This window comes from Panulirus ornatus, chromosome 68 (genome assembly GCF_036320965.1).
Source record: "Panulirus ornatus isolate Po-2019 chromosome 68, ASM3632096v1, whole genome shotgun sequence".
Lineage (NCBI taxonomy): Eukaryota > Metazoa > Arthropoda > Malacostraca > Decapoda > Palinuridae > Panulirus > Panulirus ornatus.
In genome coordinates, this window is record NC_092291.1 from 18,871,716 (window position 1) to 18,898,039 (window position 26,324).

At 42.7% G+C, this 26,324-nt stretch overlaps 1 protein-coding gene across 3 annotated transcripts in view; it reads left to right on the forward strand.

The window, feature by feature from the left end:
• The window catches only part of LOC139747459 (putative neural-cadherin 2), a 296,803-nt gene that overhangs the window by 108,624 nt on the left and 161,855 nt on the right, over positions 1–26,324 (forward strand). For 2 of the 3 annotated variants that reach the window (XM_071659816.1, XM_071659819.1), the window contains exon 2: positions 4,663–4,768. In XM_071659816.1, the coding sequence (XP_071515917.1) occupies positions 4,711–4,768 (58 nt within the window). In that variant the 5' untranslated portion in view covers positions 4,663–4,710. Of the gene's footprint in view, positions 1–3,058; positions 3,073–4,662; positions 4,769–26,324 lie in introns of those variants that run through there. The other variant, XM_071659817.1, reaches the window with a different exon arrangement.

Below are 26,324 nucleotides of genomic sequence, written 5' to 3' on the forward strand. Positions count from 1 at the left end.
TGGTGCATGGCGTAATGAAAGGGATGCCAGATAGTAAATATTAAGAGAAATATTCATGGAGGAGGGAGGAGGAAGAGGGAGAAGGCTGTTCGTGATTATACTTCGTTATCATGTGGAAACCACATTCCACATTCAGCATATCCCATCCGTACGCCACAAAAGTACTTCATTATGTCATTTTTTTTTTTTTTATCACGTTTCTCGCTCAATCTCGGGTTATGACCTCTGGTTGTACTGTTCCTTACGTCCTATTTACTATTCATGTTATCAAGATGGTTTGAAAACTTGAAAGCTGTGATCGGATCACCTCCGACTCTTCTCTCGTCCATGGTCGGTGGATCTAAGTCCTCCCAACCGGTCCCTGTAACTCAGCTCTTTTTAATTCCGTTGCCATTTTCGGTTGTTATTCTCCCTATGCCTTTTCTGTTAGCGCCTTGTGCTTCTATAAGTGCGATGACCAAACTTGAGAAGCATATTCTAAGTTTGTCTCATGTGGGATGTGAATAGTTTGTCGAGCGTAAAATTCTCCATCCAGATACATGAATGTCAGTCTCCTATTTACCATCGGACACTTTGTCTCCTATACTATTCACCTATTGTGAGACTACGTCAGCCCACAGATCCCTCGCTCTCAAAACAGATTCCTGCAGAAATGTCTCCACCCCAACAGATGCCTGCAGCTCATCTCTTGCTAAATGCTATCCATACTGAGGCCTTCTTGAACTCCATCCCATGTTCATTAAACTCATGAGCCATGTATGAGACCCAACTTTGGAGTTGGTCCAGGTTTCCCCTTTGTATATTGATGCAAGCCATCTCGCTTTTTAACTTCCCTCATTCCTTCGGCATCATCCGCAAACACGATCAGGTGCCAAGGATACCAGCGCTTCGGCCAAGTCGTGTACAGAAGACCTGTGGTCCCAGGACCATATATGTGTGTGTGTGTGTGTGTGTGTGTGTGTGTGTGTGTGTTTGCTTTGATGTGGTTAGTGCTACAATTATCGCGGAACACTTTAGGCCATAGTATTAAAAAACGTTGGTCAGATGGCTCTTCATTTCATATACAAAAAAAAAAAAAGTTAATAAATGAACCGACGAACTTTTGATGAATTACGTATATAAAAGAGATGAATCCATGAACCTGTTTCATCCCCGGTAATCGTCTGCTATCGCTATGCCTCCGGTAATTACTTTTTTTTTTTCCCTAGTCATTTTCCATTCGAATAGAATATTTGTACATGGTTCAATGTGGCTCATATATATATATATATCGATGCGTTTTCCCTGTACTAACTTGTAGCGCTGAATATTCGCAACGGAACAGTGGATATTCGCTATACATGATGACCGTGTCTGGTGGCTACCTGCAGGGCATGGGGACTGTTTCCACATAGGGGAAAGGTCAAAAAGACAGGTCAGTCATATCAGGTCATGCGGTGGAGGACAAGTCAGCCACATCAGGTCATGCGGCGGGCAGGTCAGGTCAATCACATCAGGTCATGCGGCGGACAGGTCAGGTCAATCACATCATGTCATGCGGCGGACAGGTCAAGTCAATCACATCAGGTCATGCGGCGGACAGGTCAGGTCAGCCACATCAGGTCATGCGGCGGCGGACAGGTCAGCCACATCAGGTCATGCGGCGGAGGAGAGGTCAGGTCACATCAGGTCATCCGTCAACCGATGGTGGGGTAGGTTAGCTTACCTTCTTTCCTAGTGGTGTACAGGTTACCACGCGTGGTGCCCCAGGGTGGCTCATGGTCGGTAACGCTAACCCAACGAGAGAGAGAGAGAGAGAGAGAGAGAGAGAGAGAGAGAGAGAGAGAGAGAGAGAGAGAGAGAGAGAGAGAGAGAGAGAGCACTGTTCGTCCCCCCCTGGATTACTGATCAAACCGTAATGAAAGGCTGGGTGTGTTGCTCTATTATTCCTTCTATCGTGTTTGCTTGTCCAGAACTTCCTAAAGCAGGCTGATAGATAAGCTGACATATTAAGCTTCTATACGGGAGGCAAGTTCGGGACCATATTAAGCTTGTATACGGGAGGCAAGTTAGGGACCATATTAAGCTTCTATACGAGAGGCAAGTTAGGGACCATATTAAGCTTCTATACGGGAGGCAAGTTAGGGACCATATTAAGCTTCTATACGGAGGCAAGTTAGGGACCTACTGTCTATGTTGCATCCACTCTTATACAGTGACGAACAGTGATACTGAAATAACAGACACTTAGTGCATAGGTACTGGGCATTCTTCATCTGGTTTCGGGCAGAATGCAATACTGACAACTAAAGATGAAGTATATACTAGAAATCGTTCGCTTTTCTTAATCTAAAACCTCAACCAGTGAACTAGACTTAAGGCGATTAGGTTCTGATGCTTTTCTGTAAAAGTAACAATAAACTAATTATATAACTGTACGATTTATGATCTACGATGAGACGGAGGAATAATTGCGTGGATTACTTCTCAAACTTCTGGGTGGATGCAATGTGTCATATATATAAATACGTGTAATTAACATAATAGCCCGCTTGGCTAAAAGATGCCGTTGATCATTTAAGTATACAGTGCTAGATCTATGGAAGAGACGTACACAAGCTCCCCTCTGAAATAAATTCCAAGATGTATATAGCATTTATGACTGACAGAGGTATTACGTAGTGGATCAAAATGATATTTGATCACATTAAGATACCGTCTGATATATTTATTACGTTAATGAGTCTTGAGAAGTGTTGTTTAGAGGTCACATATTGTTTTGACTAGTCTGTGGTATACAGGAACGATGGAGGAGAACAACTTAAAAGATGACGTGAACATTTTCCACCATGTCAACTACCAATTCGTAGCAATTCACATTTTCTTTCAATATTTACCAAACCATCATGGTATATTTCTTTTATCATCTTTGCATCAAATAGTTTTTTTAAACGCGTTTTTTTGTTCTGAGGTGAAGTGCCACACCACGATAGATTTCAAGTTTGATGTGGGGTCGAAGGTAATGACGTGTGCCGTGTGTGTGAGCTAGGCGTATTTCTACCTCGCCCCTCAAGCTAACCGGAGTTGTTCAGCGTAAGCATTGCGTACGTACGATACTAATTGTAATTTCAACTACGTATGTGCCGTCGTGATGTTGATGCGTGTAGCAATACAACAGCTACCACCTTGGGATAATAATGGATCCCAGGGTTCATACGAGTCCCGCTCATAATACGTTGTGATATCCGCCAGGTCTCACACTCAAGACAGAACCTTTTTATTCTGGAAGGTAATTTTTCTGGGTGCTTGTCCTGTTTTCATCGTAGCTCCCACTTTCTATGGTGCTGGAGTCTTGGGGGGGGGGTCTTCATCACAGGTGTGTACGTGTGTGTGTGTGTACGTGTGATTCTCTCCTCAGTATGTAATACGTTTTCTGTGGGTCATGATGTGCTCGAGATTGAGGCTCGAACCCAGTTTGAATCACTTGAGCCCCGGAGTAGCTGAACTACCGGAGCTTCGGATCAACCGTAATACCGAATACTGATAATTACTTGGCTCAATATCTATATAATAATCAGCCCCACTTGTTTCGTTCCGTGGTAATAGAATGCTATACTGCTCTGTAAATGGTTGACATTTTTTTACTAACCCATTCTTCGATGCACATTTTTTTTTTTTCTATACTGACACAGCGTTTGAAATAAATTGAGTCTGTATAATACACCGAGTTAGATACACAAGGTAATGATTTGCATCCCTAACACCGTTTTTTTCCTCCCCCCCCTTTTTTTTTTTTCTAAATGGACGTTTCCATTAGGACAAAGCTGTTGCATTCATCGAGACGTCATATTCAGTCTGATGTTTGGAAAGAATTCCTAAAATTCACATGAAAATTGACCATCCAGCCGAGGTTGTTTCAGCCGGGGGAAAAAAAAATTCAATTTTTCTTTTTTTTAGTAACTTCCCACTAAACCTTCAGGGGGGGGGGGGGGGGATTTTGATAACTACAATTGGTCTATATATTTTTTTTCCTCCACTAGGTACGTCTATTGAACGCCCCCAACAGATAGATAAAGTTAAAATGGGTAGAACTAAAATACGAGAGAGGGATACAAGGAATTTGGGAGTTATGTTGGTGGTGGTGATGGTGGGTAAGACCTACCAATCAATCTTGGCCGACGTCAAAGCGTGAAGCTTCCTCCCTCCTTCCCCAACCCCTTCCCTCCCGAAGTATAGCCCTCCTCAACCTAACCCTAACCAGGGAGAGGAAGGGAGGCGAGGGGTGTTTAACCCCCTTACCCCTGAACCACCCTCCCACCCCCTTACCCCCTCTAGTGAAAGAACCACACATGGAAATAGAAAACTTCGTCACTCGCCTTATCTTGCTGGATATTTTCCCTGCCGCTGACCACCTTCCTTCCACCTGGTGTTGTCCCGGATGCCTCACTGGCCTGTGTGACCACCGAGCTCACCGTAAACATTGCACTAGATCATTAAAATAATCTTATACTCATAAATGTTAGAGAAGAATTATCTTAATTCTTTATCACTAAGAAAGTCTATCTTTCTTCCACACACAGTCTTGACCCTCACTACGTCCTTAACCTGTATCAAATTAGAATCTTAAAGTAAAACAGTACATCACACGATTGTCTTATGTTTACCCGTACTTTGTTTTCGCAGGCGTGCCAACCGTACAGTGAGCGACGTGCCGTGTGGCGGGTCCTGAGGATGGCGGTCAACGTGTTGGTACCCCTGCTCATACCCCTCGGCGAACAGCTCACAAACGGTCTGTAAACTTTATACCTATGTCATGTGTGTGCCATCTTTTGTGTTGTCATCTCAGAACATACTTTCTAAAAAAAGAAAAAGTAACTTCAAGACTCTATAATGTAAGAAAGTATTAAATACTCTGTTCAGAGATCGCAACACGAGAGGCCGCTCAGAATTCTTGGTTTATCAGCTCGCAGCACCGTAGGACTGTGAAGTATAAGGCTCCTTTTTCCTTATATTTTTCATAATGACGTAAGAACCCACCCGGTTGGGGTGCTTAGGTCTTCAGTTAATACTCCACCCTTCCTCAAGTGATGCTAATATCACCGGCTGTGTATCTCATGAAGAAGAGAGACCTGAATTGAATATGATTTTCAAGGTGGGGATGACGTACCTACCACTGAACAGTAAAGAGAGAGCATTAGTCTCTTGAACTTGAAATCGGAAACCCTATCATTGTTGCAAAACCTTGGATTTTGTTTTGGCATGTTGCTAGCGCTACTTGAGTAGTGTTTTGAGATTCTAACGCCTATTCCTATCTTCATTTCTGCACCGTAGCTCAACAGGATCCATGCTGCATTTTGTCTTTTCGATTCTACTGCCGATGTGCAAAACTCCACTTAATATTCAGATTCCTTTACCACTTATAAAGCCCACTCTAACAGTGTCCAAACATTCTGAGCCTTGACTGTATATCACAACACATTTTATGGAAATTTATCGGTTCTCCATAATAAGTTTTTGACATATGTTTGAGATTAAAACACTGGCGTAAGAAAAGTTGACAACTTAAGGTTGAGGAAAAAGTATAAAAAGTTTGGGAAGTTCTGTGGGGACATAGATGAAAGTATAAGAGAACGTGGGCATACAAAATGGTCAATATGAATAGATCAATGAGAGATGTATAGAGGTGTCGGCCATGTCCATCTATGTGTATGTGAGTGTATCTACCTTGGCTTGGCTACCACTGTCTGTATGTATGTCTGTGTTTGTTTACAAGTATGATATTTTTCTTTTAACATTGACCTTATTAGTTATCCCGCATTTTTCATCTTTTTCCCCCCCACACACACAACTTTGTCCTCCTTAGATACTCGCTTATAGCATCTCATTCGCTTGAATTACCACGTATGGTAAGAAAGGAAACAGTGAACAAAACTCTTTGCCTTCCATACAAATGGAAAAGAAACATCTCTACATAGGTTGGTGAGTGAGGAGGCTTGGAGCATCATCGGCTTGTGGGCGACCGCTCCTTGTCGCCTGTCAGGAAGGTGACAGATGCCCTGAAACCATGACAGTAAAATTTTTTTTTTGGGGGGGGCTTGGCTTTATAACCGTGTCATGCCAGGAACCCTGAAGACGGTCTTTCCCTTACGAATGAAGTCAGGGACTCTGATAGTCGTCTCCATTTACACTAGGGGACCTGAGGGGACGCTCCCAGGGTAATAAAGTCCGTGTCCATTTACACTAGGGGGACCTGAGGGGACGCTCCCAGGGTAATAAAGTCCGTGTCCATTTATACCAGGGGGACCTGAGGGGACGCTCCCAGGGTAATAAAATACATTCACTTTGTGTAAATATACGATTATTTTCAGACTCCAGCCTTGGACGTGGGAGTTATTAGTTGCCGATAAATATTCCGTTACAGCAATGTAAGCTGTATTCTTGCCCCAAAATGCATAGTTTATAGCCGTATCGATAATGCCTCTGAAATTATTGCCTTCTGTTACTCGCTCGTCCGGGTAACAACACCCAGTCACTCACTCCCTTACTCGTTCACTCGCAACCACCTTGTGTGTGTGTGTGTGTGTGTGTGTGTGTGTACGTACACCCCGACTCGCACATGTAAAATGCCATAACAAGGAAATTTTCCTGATATAAAGTATATGTTCATCGGCCACCAGTGCCGGGCTTGACAACCTCATTTTGTAAGTCCAATATACGAGGTCGGGAGGAGCGTCCTGGGTCGTGTATGAAGGAGGTGGCGAGGGGCGGCCAGCCCAGGGGGTGGGTCGGGTCGGCACATGGTATGCACGGCCACTGGAGAGTCCAGGACACAGATGCAGCCAACACGAGGGAGGAGAGAGGAACACACAGTTTATCCACGGTTTTCCGGCGCTTGCTCTCTCTCTCTCTCTCTCTCTCTCTCTCTCTCTCTCTCTCTCTCTCTCTCTCTCTCTCTCTCTCCGGGGCATAGGACGCACGCGGCGTCTTGCATCGCTCGCAAACTTTTGAAACCATATAATTCCCTCCTCTCTCTCTCTCTCTCTCTCTCTCTCTCTCTCTCTCTCTCTCTCTCTCTCTCTCTCTCTCTCTCTCTCTCTCTCTCTCTCTCTCTCTCTCTCTCTCTCTCTCTCTCTCTCTCTCTCTCTCCTCCTCCTCCTCTCCCCTGCTCACCAGTGGACTGAAAGCAAATGAAAAGAAACCAGGAGCAATAAAAATGCAAATAAGGGCGCACCTGCGATATATCAGGGTCGGGAGAGAGGAATAGCAGAGCCAGTGAGGTGTTCCCCACCCGCCTGCCTTGTGCACCAGTACCACCCACCACTACGAGATCATACTAACCTCCTCCTCCTACCTCCCTCCTCCTACTCTTCCTCCTCCTCCTCCTTCGTCAGGAGCTACACCCACATGCGTCTTCAGGTTCTCATCACTTCCTTAACTGTGTTGATATATGGTTGTGTGTAGAAGTGTCTGTACACGAGTGTGTGTGTGTGTGTGTGTGTGAGTGTGTGTGTGAGTGAGGGTTTTTAGTGGTAGCGCTGCAGATGAACGATTGCTCCAGGGGCAGTGCGCGAAAGTTTGAACGAGTGCTTGTGTCTATTAGACTTCGTGTGTTGGTGTGTCTTTGCGTGTTTCTTGTTTTGTGTGTGTGTGTGTGTGTGTGTGTGTGTGTGTGTGTGTCCTGCATGCGTGCGGTGCCCCAAGTTGTTGTGGGAAACTTAACACACTACATCATCGCTGGTGCTCGCGGGTTCCACAACTGGCCCCACACCCTCCCAGGCAACACCTCCTATCGAAAATAATATAAGATTCCAGCCTTTTTGGGGGGAAAACCTTAAATCTCGTAATGTCTGGTGAGTTATTGTGCTTGTAATGTTATCTCTCTGTATTTGTTTTGTTGGTGTGGATTTGTTCGTGTATGTAAAGAGTTTTTCCTTTATTTTCTGTTTGTAAATATGTGGTCAGTATTTTCTTTGGGTATTCCATTTTTCTTTTTCATGTCCAGTTTGGCTGCGTGTGTTTTCTTATGGGAATTCATGTCCTTGTTGTTGTTGTTTAAGGTGATGTTAACAAATACATGTCTTGAAGAAGTAAAAACTGTATCAGCCCGACCATTAGGACCATCCATACTTACGGTAATGACCAGTGACCCCCTGCCTTGCCCACAACCAACCATGTTCACCACAGTGACCTTTGACCCCCCCTAGCCTTGCCCACAACCAACCACTTACACCACAGTGACCCGTGACCCCCCTAGCCTTGCCCACAACCAACCACGTACACCACAGTGACCCGTGACCCCTCAGCCTTGCCCACAACCAACCATGTTCACCACAGTGACCCGTGACCCCCCTAGCCTTGCCCACAACCAACCATGTTCACCACAGTGACCCATGACCCCCTTAGCCTTGCCCACAACCATCCACGTACACCACAGTGACCCTTAGCCCCCCCCCCAAGCCTTGCCCCCCACAGCCAAACAAAAACATTTTCACTCCGGCTACGAATAGATTTATTACAGCGGACATATGATAGCAAAAAAACTATTATATCTCGGACAGTCAATAGCAGTAAGAGCGTTATCTTGAGCCACTTGCTGTGTGATAAGTGTTATCATGCGCTCTCTCCCCAGCAGCCCTCTCTCTCTCTCTCTCTCTCTCTCTCTCTCTCTCTCTCTCTCTCTCTCTCTCTCTCTCTCTCTCTCTCCCCCGGACTCCAAATGTCCTCTGGCCTCCCTCCCACCACCACTGCTGCGCCGTGTGGAATGAATTTGTCGGTCTTCGTTACGAAACGATGAAGTTTGTGGACTTTTGATGTCAGGATTAACATACCGAGGGAGAGAGAGAGAGAGAGAGAGAGAGAGAGAGAGAGAGAGAGAGAGAGAGAGAGAGAGACTGACTATCATACATATTCTTGGCAGTGACACGCTAATCCAATATGTACCCATCCCCCCCAAAAAAAAACGAAAAAAAAAAAAAAACGTACCGGAGTCATCAACAACTTCCAGTGCATAAAAATGCCCCCCCTTAAAAAAAAAAAAAAAAATATCGCGTTATTTATAATGCTAGAAATGTCGACTGATTTTTCATACCATTTGAATAATTTTTTTCCTCCCCCTCGCGCCGTGTGTGTGTGTGTATCAGGCATCAAACGCTGGCGTGTCTCGCTGCTTCACTTGTGCGCCAAAGGGTTTGGAGAGTGCGCGACACCAGATCTGATCTGTTTTTTGCTTTTTTCTTAATTCTTCGTATACGTTTAGTGACAGAGTAAGGTACGGGACCGTTTCTCTGGGTCCGGGACCGTATCTTTTAACTGTGAGGCCACACGGACGGTACAAGGCTCGTTACCCTGGTTACGGGACTGGATCTCGAGCTGTGTGTGGTCACGGATACGAAATCGTTCGTACCCACAAATACGTTTATTGTTTTACCAAAGTCGATTGCGCTTACAACCTTAATACTATACAACGCTATGTTTGGATGTACTAGTTTAAGTTCTTTCTTTCTTTTTCTTTCAAACTATTCGCCATTTCCCGCATTAGCAAGGTAGCGTTAAGAACAGAGGACTGGGCCTCTGAGGGAATATCCTCACCTGGCCCCCTTCTGTATTCCTTCTTTTGGAAAATTAAAAAAAAAAAAAAAATCAAGACGGGAGGATTTCCAGCCCTCCGCTCCCTCCCCTTTTAGTAGCCTTCTACGACACGCAGGGAATACGTGGGAAGTATTCTTTCTCTCCTAGCATCTTATTTTTCAACTGGGTATCATACATTTTTGTTTGTCATTTCTAGAACAGATGAGTATGTATGATCAGGTTAGGTTAAGTTAGGTTAGGTTAGGTTAGGTTTAGGTTAGGTTAGGTTAGGTTAGGTTTAGGTTAGGTTAGGTTAGGTTTAGGTTAGGTTAGGTTAGGTTTAGGTTAGGTTAGGTTAGGTTAGGTTAGGTTAGGTTAGTGCATTGTACCTAGAAGGACCACTTTAGATAACCCTGAGATACGCTACCTTTTATCTGACTGGGATTGCCTTTCTTATCATATCATATCTTCGACAAAAAATAATAATTATATTAATTAATCAACTACCCTAAATCCTAAGTCACCTAACCTTTCATAGCCTAATATACATAATATTCTATACAGTGATCTATTGACTATATTTCTTTTGTCGATATTAATTCCGCGTTTGTTCAAAGCAGTGGCGAGGATATACATACACCCGTAGCCTCGCCCGAAGCGATGATGTAGGGTCCCGTACACGAAGCCACAGTGTGAAATATATATTTGTGGTGTACAGTATTTCACATGCCTTCCGTCTGATTTCTGTAAAAAAGATGTTCAACATAAATTACAAACTCTTATCTACTCGACGACCAACGGAGAGAAAGGGAGGTTAAAACAAAAGAAGAAGAAGAAGAAGAAGAAGAAGAAGAAGAGAGAGAGAGAGAGAGAGAGAGAGAGAGAGAGAGAGAGAGAGGAAAAAAAAGGGGGGAAGAGGAAAGAAAACACATCTCTCCGAAATTAGAATGGCAACATAAATCGCTAGACAGGACCTGGGGAGTCATTCTTCCTGGCCCAGCTGCTACTAGCCTTGCGGCACACACACCCCTCAAAGAACTTATGATTACCGTGGCCTCGCCTCCATCACCCGTGGGTAGAAAAAATCACTTTTGGGGGAAAAGAAGGATTATATCCCGGGCGTGGCCCACGGTAAGGCTGATTCAATATGTATTTCTCATTCCTCTTCCCGCCTTAGCGAGGTACCTTCAGGAACAGACGAATAATGGCTTTATCTGCAAACATTCAATATGTAAAATGCACCGACACGAAGGCCTCCAGACTGCCCCATAGTTTAATTCCACTAATGGATAGCACAACTAACCCCCCCCCCCTCGTGCACCATCCATCTACTTTATCCCATACCATACACGCCTCTCATTCTCCTTGAATGTTTAGGCCCTGGTACCCCAAAGCATCCTCGGTCTTCCCTTTCCCATAGCTCCCACCACTTAGATCCAGTCAGTAAATCTCTCTTCCTTCGCTTATCCTCGTCATATGTCTGAACCGTTGAGACACAACTTGGGTCAGTTCTCTCAGTCAAACTACGCTTCCCACCTCACTCTTACTCAGGGTAGAACTTGGGTCAGTTCTCTCAGTCAAACTACGCTTCCCACCACACTCTTCCTCAGGGGTTCACTCCGTTTCCAATCCGTGCACTCTCCTCCTTTCCTTTATTTTAAAGGCCTAAGACTCTTTCCGGAATAACAATTATATCTGCAAACAAACCCATGTTTACCCTAGCAAACTACTGCCCTCTCTTTCCACACACACACACACACACACCCGTCATAGCATGGCTATTCAATTACTTTAGGGGTAGGGCCGGATTGTGAAACTCGAATTGATGGAAGGGCCATACATTCATTTTACCTCCATTTTTTTTTTCTCTCTCTCTCTGAACATTTTACTCAACTAATAATAACAATTGATCACATGTTTCATTGAGTTAATTAATACAGTTCGTCACAATGATAATCTGTTTATGTAAAAATTTCGTAAGTACTTAAATGAATAAACAAATTTCATTAAAGCATTTCATTCTGAGTTTGTCAAAGGAAGGGCAAATGAAAAATAACACCCAAGGGCTGGATTTGACCCGCGGCCCGACAGTGGAACAGCCCTGGTTTGTAACATTCAGGACTATAGCGGCCCCATCCCCTACCCTTCGGCTACCTATCCTCTGGCCCATCTTTGCCCCTGTGGTTCCATCCTTTGCCTGTCCACCCACCGGTACCCTAAACCCCACACACACACACACACACACCTTCCGTGCACTCTCGCCCATTGTGTGTGTGTGTGTGTGTGTTATATTTCGATGAAGAAATCATTTCTCATCAACTTTAGAATTTCCCTCGTATTCACACCTGCGCCATGTCCAACCACTCACATATTCCCCCAACTTCACACACACACACACACACACTCGGTTCCCCTTCCCTCCAGGAGACCCGTAATTATTCCTACAACCAGCAGGAACTGGTTATATTTGTGGCTCTCAAATTCTGGGAAGCCAAAATTGCTTGTCCTGCAGAAACTTTAACAAAAAAAGTTCGTCTCTTTTTCAATATGTCGACTCGCGGGGTGGGAGTAGGAAGCGAAGGGGGAGGAGCAGAGAAAGTAGCAGGAGATAGAGAGAGAGACAGAGAGATGGTAGTGGGGCAGTGGAGAGCAGAGGCTACAGTACCATAACTCTTGTGTTTTCAAGTTCTCTCTCTGTCTGTGAGGAACTTGACCGCGTCGTCCCCTCCTCCTCCTCTGGGTCGCCTCCTCGCTTCGCTGAACGTACGTACCCTCTGTAACTCGTCACTCCCAACCCCCACCACCTCCTCACTCCCCTCCTCTCCCTTTTTCTTCTAACCATCTACAATATTTTTCCAGGGAAGGAGCTGCTTCATTCTCCTACCTGCTTAAAAAAAAAAAAAAGAAAATCGTTTTGAATTACAAGCTGGGAATCATGCCAAGTTGAAGCGTCCCGACCAGGTTCTTAACCTGACTGTTGACATCCCCCGTTGATCTCCTGTTGCTCTTGGCTAACGAACAGGCAGATAGAATTATTACGAACGGTAAATTCTGAGAAGAGGAAGTTGAAGGGGGGGGGGGGAAGGAGGCAAACTGTTCAGCAAGTAATGAAACAGACGCACTTTATAGGGAAAGATTTGAACTGTTTATAACCACCACATCTGGTGCCATATATAATATATATATAAATATATATATATATATATATATATATATATATATATATATATATATATATATATATATATATATGTTGGTGTTAATGGTGTAAGCTCAGCAGGCGTGGTGGCGCTCCCTACCTACCTACCTACCTACCTTCCGACGTGCTTATGTTTCTGCAGACTTGAGCGAAACGCGAGAATAATGGAGACTCATTACACCCAGACGAGAGGCCAGTACATTATACCGTCACGGGAACCCGTGCAGCGAGGCGCTCCCTGCGGAAGGTGGAAAGAAACAAGACTCAAGGAACGGGGTGAACTGCGCGAAGGTAAATGAGATACGAAACAAGAGAATTTAATGAAAGCGAGTCTTGGACATAAAAGAACTTGTAGCGAAGGGATTTGAGAGACAAAAATAAATACAAGCAACAATAGCAGAGCTAAAATGCCATTAGGGTGGGACAAGGAATGGAGGGAGAGACCAGTGTATATCACGGTGTAGAGGAGGAGGCGTGGTAGTGGCTAGGGTACAGCAGATGGGGTGGTGTGTGGTGGTGGCTAGGGTACAGCAGATGGGGCAGTGTGTGGTTGTGGTGGCTAGGGTACAGTAGATGGGATGGTGTGTGGTGGTGGCTAGGTTACAGCAGATGGGGTAGTGTGTGGTAGTGGTGGCTAGGGTACAGCAGATGGGGTAGTGGCTATGGTACAGTAGATGGGGTAATGTGTGGTAGTGTCTCGGGTATAGCAGACGTGTGGTAGTGGCTAGGGTACAGGAGATGCGTGGTGGTGGTGGCGACCAGGTAACAGAATGTGTGTGAAGTACACCAGTTTCAAGATTAGTGAGGAAGTTCTTCTTCAGCAAAGTTATTAGTAACTGTATTGTTAAAGATGAAATAAGGGTGTTCATTGTTCATGAATAACAATCTCTTTCTCTGTTCTCTGGGATAATAGACAATCAGTTCTGTTGACCGTTCTTCTGTACGTGGCATGTCTGTTGCACGCGGCATTGTCTGTGTTTTCGCTTGCCTCAATGTTTTTGTTATCCTGCTTGTTCAAGTGTTTGTGTTTGAATGGCGTGTATGTGTTCGTATTGGCTTGTTCTTGTGTGATTGCAATTTTGTCATCACAATTTGTGTGTTAAGGGGAGAGAGAGTTTTTACATTCGTATTGCCTCGTTTTTTAATCTTGTATGTGTGTTTCATTTCTTTTCTCTATTTCATGCACACACACACACACACACACACACACACACACACACACACCAGCTTAACCCTCCTTGATAAGAGAACGAACACCTGGGTTTCGGTGTGGGCTAATAGCTACCCCTACGATATATCTATCTATCTATCAGTCTATCTATCTATCTATCTATATAAATATATATATATATGAAGGCGAAATCGCAATTCAGTAGGAGTTCAGATAGATTTATTTTTCTTTAACATGTAATTTTTCTATACATACATCACAGCACGTCTTGCAGAGACAATCCACCTCATCAGGTGCAAACACTTCATAAAGTTTCTTAAAATCCCAACACCACCACCACACAATTTCCGTCTCTCCTCTGCCATTTTCGACTACACACAGCGTCGCTGGCTGTCAGGTTTGTTAGCAAGGCCCTTTGGGGGAGAGAGGGGGTTGAAACGTAAAAGCACTAAAGTTCTCCCATGTCTTCTCGTATCCTTCCTCCACCTCCATATATAATGTATTGATGTTGTAAAGGATCACAATTGAGCGCGTGATCAAGTATATTCCCCTTGGACTCGTAAGAATATAATGTATACGTGTTTGGCGTGTATATATATATATATATATATATATATATATATATATATATATATATATATATATATATATATATATCACTGAACAATTCTTAAGGCGTGTATGTGTTCGTCAGGCATTTAAGCATCACACGTTGTTCAGTCTTGGACGAATACCCTGGAGCCACGGGTGGTCGAAGATGTATCGAGGCCTGTGTTTCTATGACAGAGACACAGGGCTTGCCACAGTTTCGACCTGAAGCGTACCGGTGCTTCAGAGGTGTCCAGGGACTTGTGTATACTTCTGGTTATACACAGGGAAGTTAGACGTTAGCTGGGTAACACAAACACATTATGGTTATCAGAAGTACAGTTTGACGTGGAACGGATTACAGAAGTTGATAGAGCTAAGGCTATGGGGACTTGGGAAAAGAATACTGATGATAGGAGGCAAAAAGTGTGAGGGAAGATATGCCTCACAGGATGGAAGAGGAGATGGAAGTCAGGAGAGAAGGAGGAGAAGATGGAAGGGGAGACGCGTTAACTTACTCCCGTTCTCCTTTGGTCATGCTAGGCGGAGGCTGAGAATACCGACACAGAGAGAGAGAGGGAAGGCAGGGTAGAGAGAGAGAGAGAGAGAGAGAGAGAGAGAGAGAGAGAGAGAGAGAGAGAGAGAGAGAGAGAGAGTACGTTGTATCTGAACCATGACATTCTTTTCCCACCTGATCCTTTTTATACAGCGTTAAGCTCGACAGTCCTCACCTCGCCCCACACTACATTACCGGCCGACCTGTGTCTTCCAGATGAGGTAAGGCTTTGCCATCCTTCCTTGGAACTAACGTTCCTCCCTCGCCCTCAGCCACCTCCCGCCCCCGCAGTCTTGGTCCTCACCGCCTCTTAATGAGACTCGTTTAAAAGACGGGTCCTGACCCAGGTGCTGTGTTGTGAGCTGCCCTCGCTGTGGTCTGCAGGCGTTACCCCCCCTCAAAACAGAGCCTGTGTGATCGTGTTGTATATAACATTAACGAAATAAAGACATAATTATCTTAAACGTTTTCGGTACTAGTGCTTATTAAATGTCTTTTTCCGTAACGTAGCATTTTTATATTTTTCTACGCTTTTGACGGATAGATATCCTTTAGTGTCGTGTGAATTGAAATGATCCTTAACTGCCAATTAATACGAATCATCAATACTGTTATATCCATGAATGACACATATTACGAGAAATATTTGAATACAATGAATACGCGCAGAATGCTTCGTGTAAAACAAGTTAAATACGCGCACCTCGATTCCACTGTCTCGGGCTCGACCATATACGTGTTTGTGAAGGTTACATTCACTGCTGTTGGCTGTGGTGGGCTAGACGCATGGTCACTGGTGCACTAGAACTATCCAGTGACAAGATATGCCAAGCTATCGTCTGTGGTTTGATATCCTCAAGAATGATTATTTCTCCTGTTTGTTTTGACGACAAACAAAAAGCTTGATATCTAAAACAAAATCCTGATATATATCATTAAACAAAAAGCTTGATATCTAAAACAATATCCTGATATATATCATAAAACAAGAAGCTTGATATCTAAAACAATATCTTGATATATATCATAAAACAAGAAGCTTGATATCTAAAACAATATCTTGATATATATCATAAAACAAGAAGCTTAATATCTAAAACAATATCCTGATATATATCATAAAACAAGAAGCTTGATATCTAAAACAATATCCTGATATATATCATCAAACAAGAAGATTGATATCTAAAACAATATCGTGATATGTATCGTAAAGCAAGACGCTTGATATATAAAACAATGTCCTGATATATATCATAAAACAAGAAGCTTGATATATAAAACAATATCCTGATATATATCATAAAACTCAAGATTTACACCTTTATCGTTCATCCCATCTTTCTTTTGTCCTGTCTAGGACGCACATTGCAGCTGTGATGTGTTTCGTCTGTGTCATTACCTGCACCACAGCGCTTCGTCTGTGTCATTACCTGCACCACAGCGCTTCGTCTGTGTCATTACCTGCCCCACAGCGCTTCGTCTGTGTCATTACCTGCCCCACAGTGTTTCGTCTGTGTCATTACCTGCCCCACAGCGCTTCGTCTGTGTCATTACCTGCCCCACAGCGCTTCGTCTGTGTCATTACCTGCCCCACAGTGTTTCGTCTGTGTCATTACCTGCCCCACAGCGCTTCGTCTGTGTCATTACCTGCCCCACAGCGTTTCGTCTGTGTCATTATCTGCCCCATAACTCTACCTTTGTGATACTGAATCTTCTATACACTCAAAGCCTTTCGTGTGTGTGTGTGTATGTGTGGGTGGGTGTATGTGTGTGTGTTTCGTGTGTTTTTATTTTCTTGTAAATTGAAGAACTTGAAAACTATATAGCCACGTCTTCCTGCAGTCTCGTTGTTTGTGATCTGTTCTCCTGCAAATCACTCTAGTCACTGGAGATAACGAACCTAGGAATACATACTTTATTTCATTATATATATATATATATATATATATATATATATATATATATATATATATATATATATATTCGTTATCCATGTTCGTAGGGCAAGTTTTCACACAGCCCAGTTATCAGTTTATTTTTGCCATTGTGTTTTCTGGTAGATTTATTTGATCCTGTCAACCCCTCGCTCTACTACTGTGCAGTCAATATCTCGTGTGTGATACGTGTCAACTCCCCTTTGGTTTTCGATTATCTATTTAAAAGAGAAAAGTATATTACCATCGCCCTTAACCTTCCTCTCAATCTCTGACACGGGCCTTTCGTCTTTAATGAGAACCCGATCCAATTGAGACACATTCAAGAGAAAAAGAAAATTAAATATGCCTTACTAACAGCACTGAATGATCAAGTTCTATTCAACTTTCGTCTCCCATGAAAACCATTGTTGCATTTTCTCAGTCTATCTTGCACCGTTTTCTTCGACTACATTGCCGCCTGGACTGCAGTAATGCTAATGTATGTCAAAATGCAGGAGTACTCGCATTCTTGATGTCATTGCCTTTTTTTTCTTTGTTACGGGTAGTTTTACACGAGAGAGAGAGAGAGAGAGAGAGAGAGAGAGAGAGAGAGAGAGAGAGAGAGAGAGAGAGAGAGAGAGAGAGTCCTATTGTAATTCTTATTTGCGTATGACAGTAAGAGAGTTTTACGCTCGCGTTGCCCCGTCTCTTCACCTTGCCTATATATATATATATATATATATATATATATATATATATATATATATATATATATATATATATATATATATACCGTCTTAAATTATGTATACGTACACCCTAGTTCACGCCAATTACCCATTCATTGATTGTTCCTAGGGATGAGAATGAGCAGCTAGGATGGCTTTGAAGCGGCTGCCTTGTCCGGAACTCGAACCGGAGCCCACGAGATTGGTGTGCAAGCGCGCGGATGCATTTGATTTTGCGTGTTTGCATTTATGTTTGTATTTTTGTTAATTCGCATAATTTGATATTCATACAGTAAGGGGAAGAAGTTTTTGCACTCGAGGGGCTCCACCCCTTAAACTTTTTCCCCCGTCAAACAACTCTATAGTTATTCTATGGCGTTTAGATTCACGGCTTCATTATATATCCCATTCATATCTTTTCTCACTTTTTTTTTCTTTGTCCTCAAGATTATTGTTCTTTATTGATGTATAAGAAGTGGTCATGGTTCAAACACATTTTAACATCTTTATGTGGATGTGGGGAGGATGTTGTTTCTTAAACGATCGAAACTTGTTCCATTTATTGGCCAAGATGCAAAGTAGATTTCATGTGATGACTAACTCGTTATCTGTATAAGAATATGAGAGCCATATCTTTTTATTCTATGAATATAGGGAAAATTTTGAGCAAAAACTCATCGTTCAGTGCACATCCTCCAATGCCATACAGATAAGGAAGCACTTTAATTTACTTCTGTTATCCCTAAATGTTTCATTCTCTGTATTGAAACCCGTTTTCTATTTTGAGGTAAACGACACCTTACTTAAGACGAGTACCGATGTGTGGAACTACTTATTTGTACGGTACAGAGAGTTTGTTCTCTACTTGTGTGTGTGTGTGTGTGTGTGTGTGTGTGTGTGTGTGTGTGTGTGTGTGTGTCTTCTGTTATTGCCCTTGTCCTCGTCTGGTAAATTCAACTTTAGGTGCACTGCATAGATAACATTTGCATTTGGAAGTAATGCATAGTGACTGACCGATGATGTTTGTAAGTGTAAAATTTAGACAGCGAAGCAAGATTCGGAGCGTAAGTCATCTGTAACGAATTATAGATAAATGAGGAAGGATGTAGATATGATAATGATAGGCTAAAGATAAGTGAAATGCTAGCGAAAATATGAGCAGGACCTAAGGACAATCCACTTAATTTAGGGGATCGAAATTTACCTTGAGTTGCAATATTGTACCGGAAGTATACCAACACGTTGCCTTCATCTGCATCCTGCCATTGTACTGGTTGCAGGCTGTCGAAGGAAATAAAAAGATTAATAAAAAAAGGCACCAAAAAAAAAGTACACAAAAACACAGTCTGTTGGGGTTAATAAATAACGCACAAAAAATATGTATTCAGCAAACTACCCACACACACACACACACACACACACACACACGTGTACACACACACACACATCTGTAAAACCCACATTTTCTGAGCATCTTCTGATTTTCGCCTGTAACGTTCTCTGTCCAACTCCCTCCATCTTCTCTCTTAACAATCCAATTAGAAATTAAAAGAAAAAAAAGGCAAAGAAATAGCAACATTTATGTCAAGTTAACAAAGTTACAACGTTTAGTGAGGTTTTCATAGGATCTTTTGATTCCTAGTATTTCACGTACACCTTACATCTTCCCTGATCATTGTAGTCTTCCCACCTATCATCATTTCTCACCTATGAGGGGACCACTGATGAGTTTTTCCAGGTCCACTTTATTTCTTTGGTGCCTCAACACTGGACCCTAACCTGCGTGCGCGCGCATATGTGTGTGTGTGTGTGTGTGTGTGTTTCCGCTCCATTAAGCTACTACCAATCAAACTATTGCGTCACATGATTACTGTGTGGCTATTTGCAACTCGAGGGTGGGCCATTTTGATAACTGTTTCTTTCTCTTACACTTCTTAGTGTCGAAACACTCTACCCCCCTAATGTCATTCCTTACTATAACCTAGCTCTGCTTATTAAACAGGCTTTCCATTTTCAACGAAATTCTGAAGATGTTTTTCCTCTTTTTCCAATTTCTCCCTCCTTCAGTTGAGGCCCAGCCTTTAAATAAAATAATAAAAAAGGAAAAACATTGATGCTTCGTACACATGGCCACTGCAGACGGATAAAAGCGCCACAGACGAGCGTCTAGTACAGGAAGGAGGGTTATTACAGATAGTCGCCACTGTAGTTAACTGACCGCTCAAGGCAAGTAGATGTTGTATGCAGATGAGGAACAATTTCAATGTTATTGCGATGAGAACCTTGAATCTAGGATCCAATCAAGAGACCCGCTCCTCTTGATTTGGGCAGGTCTAGCCAGCCCCTGCAGGCCCACCCGATCACTGTGTTTTATCGATTAAAGATACTATGCAAATGAGATTCTCTCGGGAGAGGCCATATAAATTTATTTCACAGTAAAGACTTGGAGTATCATGCGCCAGAATATTATGCAAATTTAATCCCCGCAGGAGAAGCCATACGAGATTTATTCGTCAGTAAAAGAATTTTGGAAATCCACACCCCAGAAATTTTTGTTAAACTACTTCTAAGAATGTGTGAGTGACTGCCGGACATCTCTGTTATCTGTGTCTTCTTATCGTCGACCTGTTGAAGCAAGCGTTCTTCCCACAGGGAAGTGATACCATGGTGTTCGTAAATTACTAATGGGTAAAAATATATTACCACATTGTAAACGATGCTAGTAAATTCCTTTTTTTTTTTCCAGATTGGCTTCACTTGAGATGACATACAAATTACCTTTATTCGTGTTTAAAAGAACGTGATTGAATGTGATATTTATGCTAAACGCAAGATTTTGTTCATTCTTTTCGTATTAAAAGAAAATTGAGTAACGTAGCTATGTAAATGATTTAATCTTTTCGTGATATTTTCCCTTATTCCGTATCTTTTCTGGACAGAAATTTTATGTATCAAAAAACTGCAGACCACTTTGAAATGATAAGATTTGATATTGTTTACGTAATCAGGGAAAAGTTGAGAGAGATCTAGGAAGAAAACGCTTATTTTCAATAACTAAAGCATCGAGGAAAACTGAGCTCTTCCATTTTCTTTTCGCGTCCCAGGAAAACGATTAACTCGCGGGCACGTAACCGTCGCCAACCCTCCCTCCCTCGGTGAACTGTAGCGATATACTGGATGTTTTCGATCAGTATATCGACAGGTGAGGACTTGTGTGCCATCATTAGTGAACGACGACATCTGACGCCATAAGTCAGTCAAGAGGCGCAGCAGCGGTAAACAATGGTGTATGTGTGTGTTTTCATCTAATATGGAGATACCTTTCCCAGGCCTGCTGCTTCTGATATACATATTCCTTCTTCTTAGCCAGATAAAGCCAATCTCAATTTTGTGAATTACAGTGAAGTGGGTTAGAGTACGAACAAGTGAGAGAAGGCCACTGTTCGTCTGTCTGGTTATATCTGTTGTCATACCACATGAAGCTCAAGACTGGTTTTCCAATCTACCGCCAGCGACATGTCATCTGCATTTATAATTCGAGCATATATATATATATATATATATATATATATATATATATATATATATATATATATATATATATATTCCTATGAGTCCACGGGGAAAATGAAACACGATAAATTCCCTGAAACGCAAGTCGACAATCTTCACTTGATATTCAGGGCTGGACGTGGGATTTTTGTGAACCCATTATCAGTCAGCTTCAGTGGAAAAACTTTATTGGGACATAGTTTGTCATGTTGACAAGTCTTGAAAAAGTTGGAGGTCCTTCCTTCCCTCGGCCAGATTCTAATGAGCATTTCCAGAGTTTTCTGGACTCAGTGAGCAGAGGTCGTCCATATCTTTTAATGACAATCCTACCAATTGAAGTTCGTGCTGGATAGCGGCGGATTCTTGGGGACGAAATGGATACAAATTTCTTAATGTTGAAAATCGCCGTTTCCCGCGTAAGCGAGGCAGCGCTAGGAAACAGACGAAGAATGGCCCATCCACTGGGAGCGTTGAAGAGTGTGTCGAAGGCAAGAACATTAATTATTTCGGAAAGCAAAAATGGGTATGTTTGAAGGAATAGTGGTTCCAACAATGTTATATGGCTGCGAGGCGTGGGGTATAGATAGGGTTGTGCGGAGGAGGGTGGATGTGCTGGAAATGAGATGTTTGAGGACAATGTGTGGTGTGAGGTGGTTTGATCGAGTAAGTAATGAAAGGGTAAGAGATGTGTGGTAATAAAGAGTGTGGTTGAGAGAGCAGAAGAGGGTGTTTTGAAATGATTTGGTCACATGGAGAGAATGAGTGAGGAAAGATTGACAAAGATGATATATGTGTCAGAGGTGGAGGGAACGAGGAGAAGTGGGAGACCAAATTGGAGATGGAGGGATGGAGTGAAAAAGATTTTGGGCGATCGAGGCCTGAACATGCAGGAGGGTGAAAGGCGTGCGAGGAATTAAGTGCATTGGAACGATGTGGTATACCGGGGTCGACGTGCTGTCAATGGATTGAGCCAGGGCGTAAGAAGTGTCTGGGGTAAACCATGGAAAGTTTTGTGGGACCTGGATGTGGAAAGGGAGCTGTGGTTTCGGTGCATTATACATGACAGCTAGAGACTAAGTGTGAATGAATGTGGCCTTTGTTGTCTTTTCCTAGCGCTATATATATATATATATATATATATATATATATATATATATATATATATATATAAACGCCCATAGACGCATATATACATATCAACATATACACATACATACATACAGACATATATATACACATGTACATATTCATACTTGCCTTCATCCATTCTAGCGCCACCCCGCCTCACAGGAAACAGCATCGCTAACCCCCTTTCCTTATTTTTTTAATTCCAACCACCATCACCTTATCCTTTAACCCACCTCTTTATCAGCAGTTGCTGCCTCCTGGTCGCTCCGAGATTCGATTCCTTGTCTGAGTTGCCGGATCTGATATGAGCTTCTAAATCCCTCCACATTTCCGTCTAATTAAAGAAGATGAAATCTGCCCGGGAACCACGGCAGACATTATGCTGGTGGTGCAGTGTGGAGGCATGTAGTTGCCTTGGCTATGTTGCCTTCCTTTATCATTATCACTATCATTATTATTACAGGGAAGACCGTCATAGGGGGTACAGCGAATCCGAAGGGAATTTATGGAAAACATATTATAACCGAAATATAGGAAATCTTTAGCGAAAAGCCCACTCATTTGTGTCTCCTACAGTAATTCCTCACCCGGCCGCCAGAGGTAAACGTTCCCGTAACGTATGACAAAATAGTAATTAAAGTTAGCGGTATATATATATATATATATATATATATATATATATATATATATATATATATATATATATATATATCGATGGAGGTCAGGCCTTAAGTGAAACAAAAAAAAAAGGGTAAAAGATTAAAAAAAGAAAATAGGGAAGAGGAAAAGTAATCTTAAGAAATTTGGAGAAAATGCGAAAACTTGCCCTTTAAAAGGGGATCAGGTCGTAGGTATTAGGTAAGACATGAGAAGGTCAAGCGTTCCAAAACTTAAGCGGTGTAAGTAAGGAAACGGCCGTTACAACGCTCCAGCCCTGAGTCGCCAAGAGTAGTCGAGTAGCTTGCCGGGTATCGCATGGCGCAAGTAATGACAAAGCACCTCTCACTGCACAGGCCGTGGTGAGGATCAGGGAGAAGACTGTGGGATTCAAAAAGATAAAAGGCGATGGGAGTTAAGATTTTCGAAGACTTGGAACCCCAGAGGTCACAGCAACTGGACGATAGTTAGAAGGGTTAGAACGGTCACTTTGCGTTGGTATAATAGGCTGCACCAATTCATGACTATTTTTATTCTTTCTTAGCAGAAGCAGATAGGCAAAGATGGATGAGGTCACAAACACACACACACAAACACACATATACATACAGGACGAAGGATGTTTATTCCATGCCATGGTGGCGGGTGAGCAAGTTATTTCAATAAAGCACTCAAAGGACGGCTTTGAAGGACACAAACTCTGCATTTCCATAATACATTAGGGGCGCAACAGTAAAATGCATTACGGTGAAACTCAAACGAATGTCAAACGCCAGGGGCTCAACTGGAAACTCCAGGCTCACGACTTTCTACACAAAGTTGAACAGTTATAATATACTGATGCTGATTCCTATTCTTTGGCTCGGATCATTTTTGACTTATCTTCGAATCTACTGATTTCTTGAAATTCACCACAGCTACAGTGGACCAACCGCTGGCTTATATTAGAATTTTATTTCCTATTTTTTTTTTTGCCCTCAGTGTAAGCGTTACCTACAGGAGATACAAGATCTGGCAAACCCGTTCATTTTTAATTGCGACAAAATTTCCACAATACCAGGACATGATGGCGACCGCTGGCCCGGTTGGCGGGGAAATTGTCACTGATATTTCCCTAGTACGTGTGGGTTAAACCTGTTCTCCCCCTGGCATTGGGAAATTTCGACCATAGAGACACGTAGTTGGTACACATGCGTTAATCCAGGCCCAGAGAAACCTTATCTGACGGTTGGCGCATCGACAAATGTTTTAATTCGAATTTCAAATCTAATGAATGAACGAACAACACCCCCGCGGAATTTAAATACCGCGCCAAAAGCCATTCCTGCAGCGGACGAGGCGGTATCACCGAGTCTCATCTTGCACTACCCCGACCTGTGTATGGAAATGAACACCCAGGATGAGGACCCAGCTGGTGCCTCGGCTACTCGCACCGGCATTACCCACACAGACACTCACCGAGTGAAGCGGTGAGCGGCGGACAGGAGCGTAGCCATCCGTTGCCCATGTCCTCCACATGCCATTGCGTATTTCGTCAGGCCGGGATTACGTCGAGCCTTTTTTCCGATGCTCCCCTTATACAAGGCTGCAGTACAGAAGTGTACTTATATCTCTCTCTCTTGCGTCAGCGTACCAATCGTGCATATTCGCCTTCTGTTTTAGATGCTTTATGAAGAGGATTCTCCTCGACGTGGACACTATCACTTATCTGTCGGAGGACTGGTCACTGGTGTTGACGGCAGCTGCCGGGGAGGGACAGCTGCCATATCAGATTTGAGGAAGAACGTTTGTTTTGTTCATTCACTTCTATAGTCACACAGCTCTTATGACATTAGGTACATTATGACATTAGGTACATTAGGTACTGTCAGTAATCACCAAATCGTGAAGCTACATCCGTTCGCAGAACGGAATTTTGTACTTTTATTTAATTATAGTTGACGAATGCTGCCATCTAGTATTTACTGTAAATCAAGATTTACATTTTAACTTTCGTGCGTAAATCGTCAAGATATTTTGGCAGAATATATATATATATATATATATATATATATATATATATATATATATATATATATATATATATATATATTACAATATATATCGAGGCTGTACCACCGTCAGTGCAGGGACAGTATGGTCAAGGATCCTCTCTCGCCAAAGGTAGTCTATCATTCCCCGGCTCCAGCGTGGGGTTGTAGCCTTGTAGCTACAACAGCCCCATTAAAGTGGTGTGGAGAATATTCCCTTAAAGGCTCAGTCCTCTGTTCTTAGCGCTACCTCGCTAATGCGGGAAATGGCAAATAATATGAAAAAAATTATATATATATATATATATATATATATATATATATATATATATATATATATATATATATGATAAAAATCATATCTCTGAATATTGGAAGCATGAGTCACGGTTACTGGAACCATTGGTAACATCATTAATATGCCACTTCGAGGCACGAGAGGAAGAGGTAAGAACGTCTTACTGAGTTCCGGGAAAAATTTGCTTATTTTGAATATGTTTATAAGTCTGTCTATAACTCCCCACAACTGCTGAGGGTATTTCACCTCCACGTTTGTTCTAGAAAGACTTTAGTTCGAAAGTTGTATTCTGTGTGGATACAACTTTTATTACACGATACCTCTGCCTTGTCACTTCCTCCGTTCCAATACCTTCCTTGTCTAGTTCAAGGGGAGACGTATCGTCCATTTTGGAAGCTGAGTACATGAGTATATCCTCACTAAATACACCTAGTAAGCTTATGTCTTAGGAAGTGATGACGCTATATGTTTGGTTGGTGTTGACTCGCACATATATACGTCATCACCAGCCCTTACCAATTCTCCTACCTGCCCCTCAGAGACTGCAACGCTACTACCTGCCCCTCAGAGACTGCAACACTACTACCTGCCCCTCAGAGACTGCAACACTCATACCAGCCCTTAGAGGTATACATGACCCATTGCCTCAATCCGAGAGTTGTATACAAGTAGTAAACTCCTTTTATGACCCAAAATCCTTGAAATCGATGAATGCATATACATAAAAGATACATCATTTGCCTATACGTTTAATCGTACATTACAGCAGTGCAGAAATTTGAGAGAAAATTGATATTGGGAAAGTAGGTAATTGCTGCAGACAGGCCTGCCAGCCAACCGGCCCTGTGTCGGGTCGTATTAGTTGGTAGCCCTGGGCAAGAGGTATGGAGGGTTAGCGAAGGTAAACCTGAGATTATTCTGGTTTAAAATCCTGTGGATGATTCATGTGGTG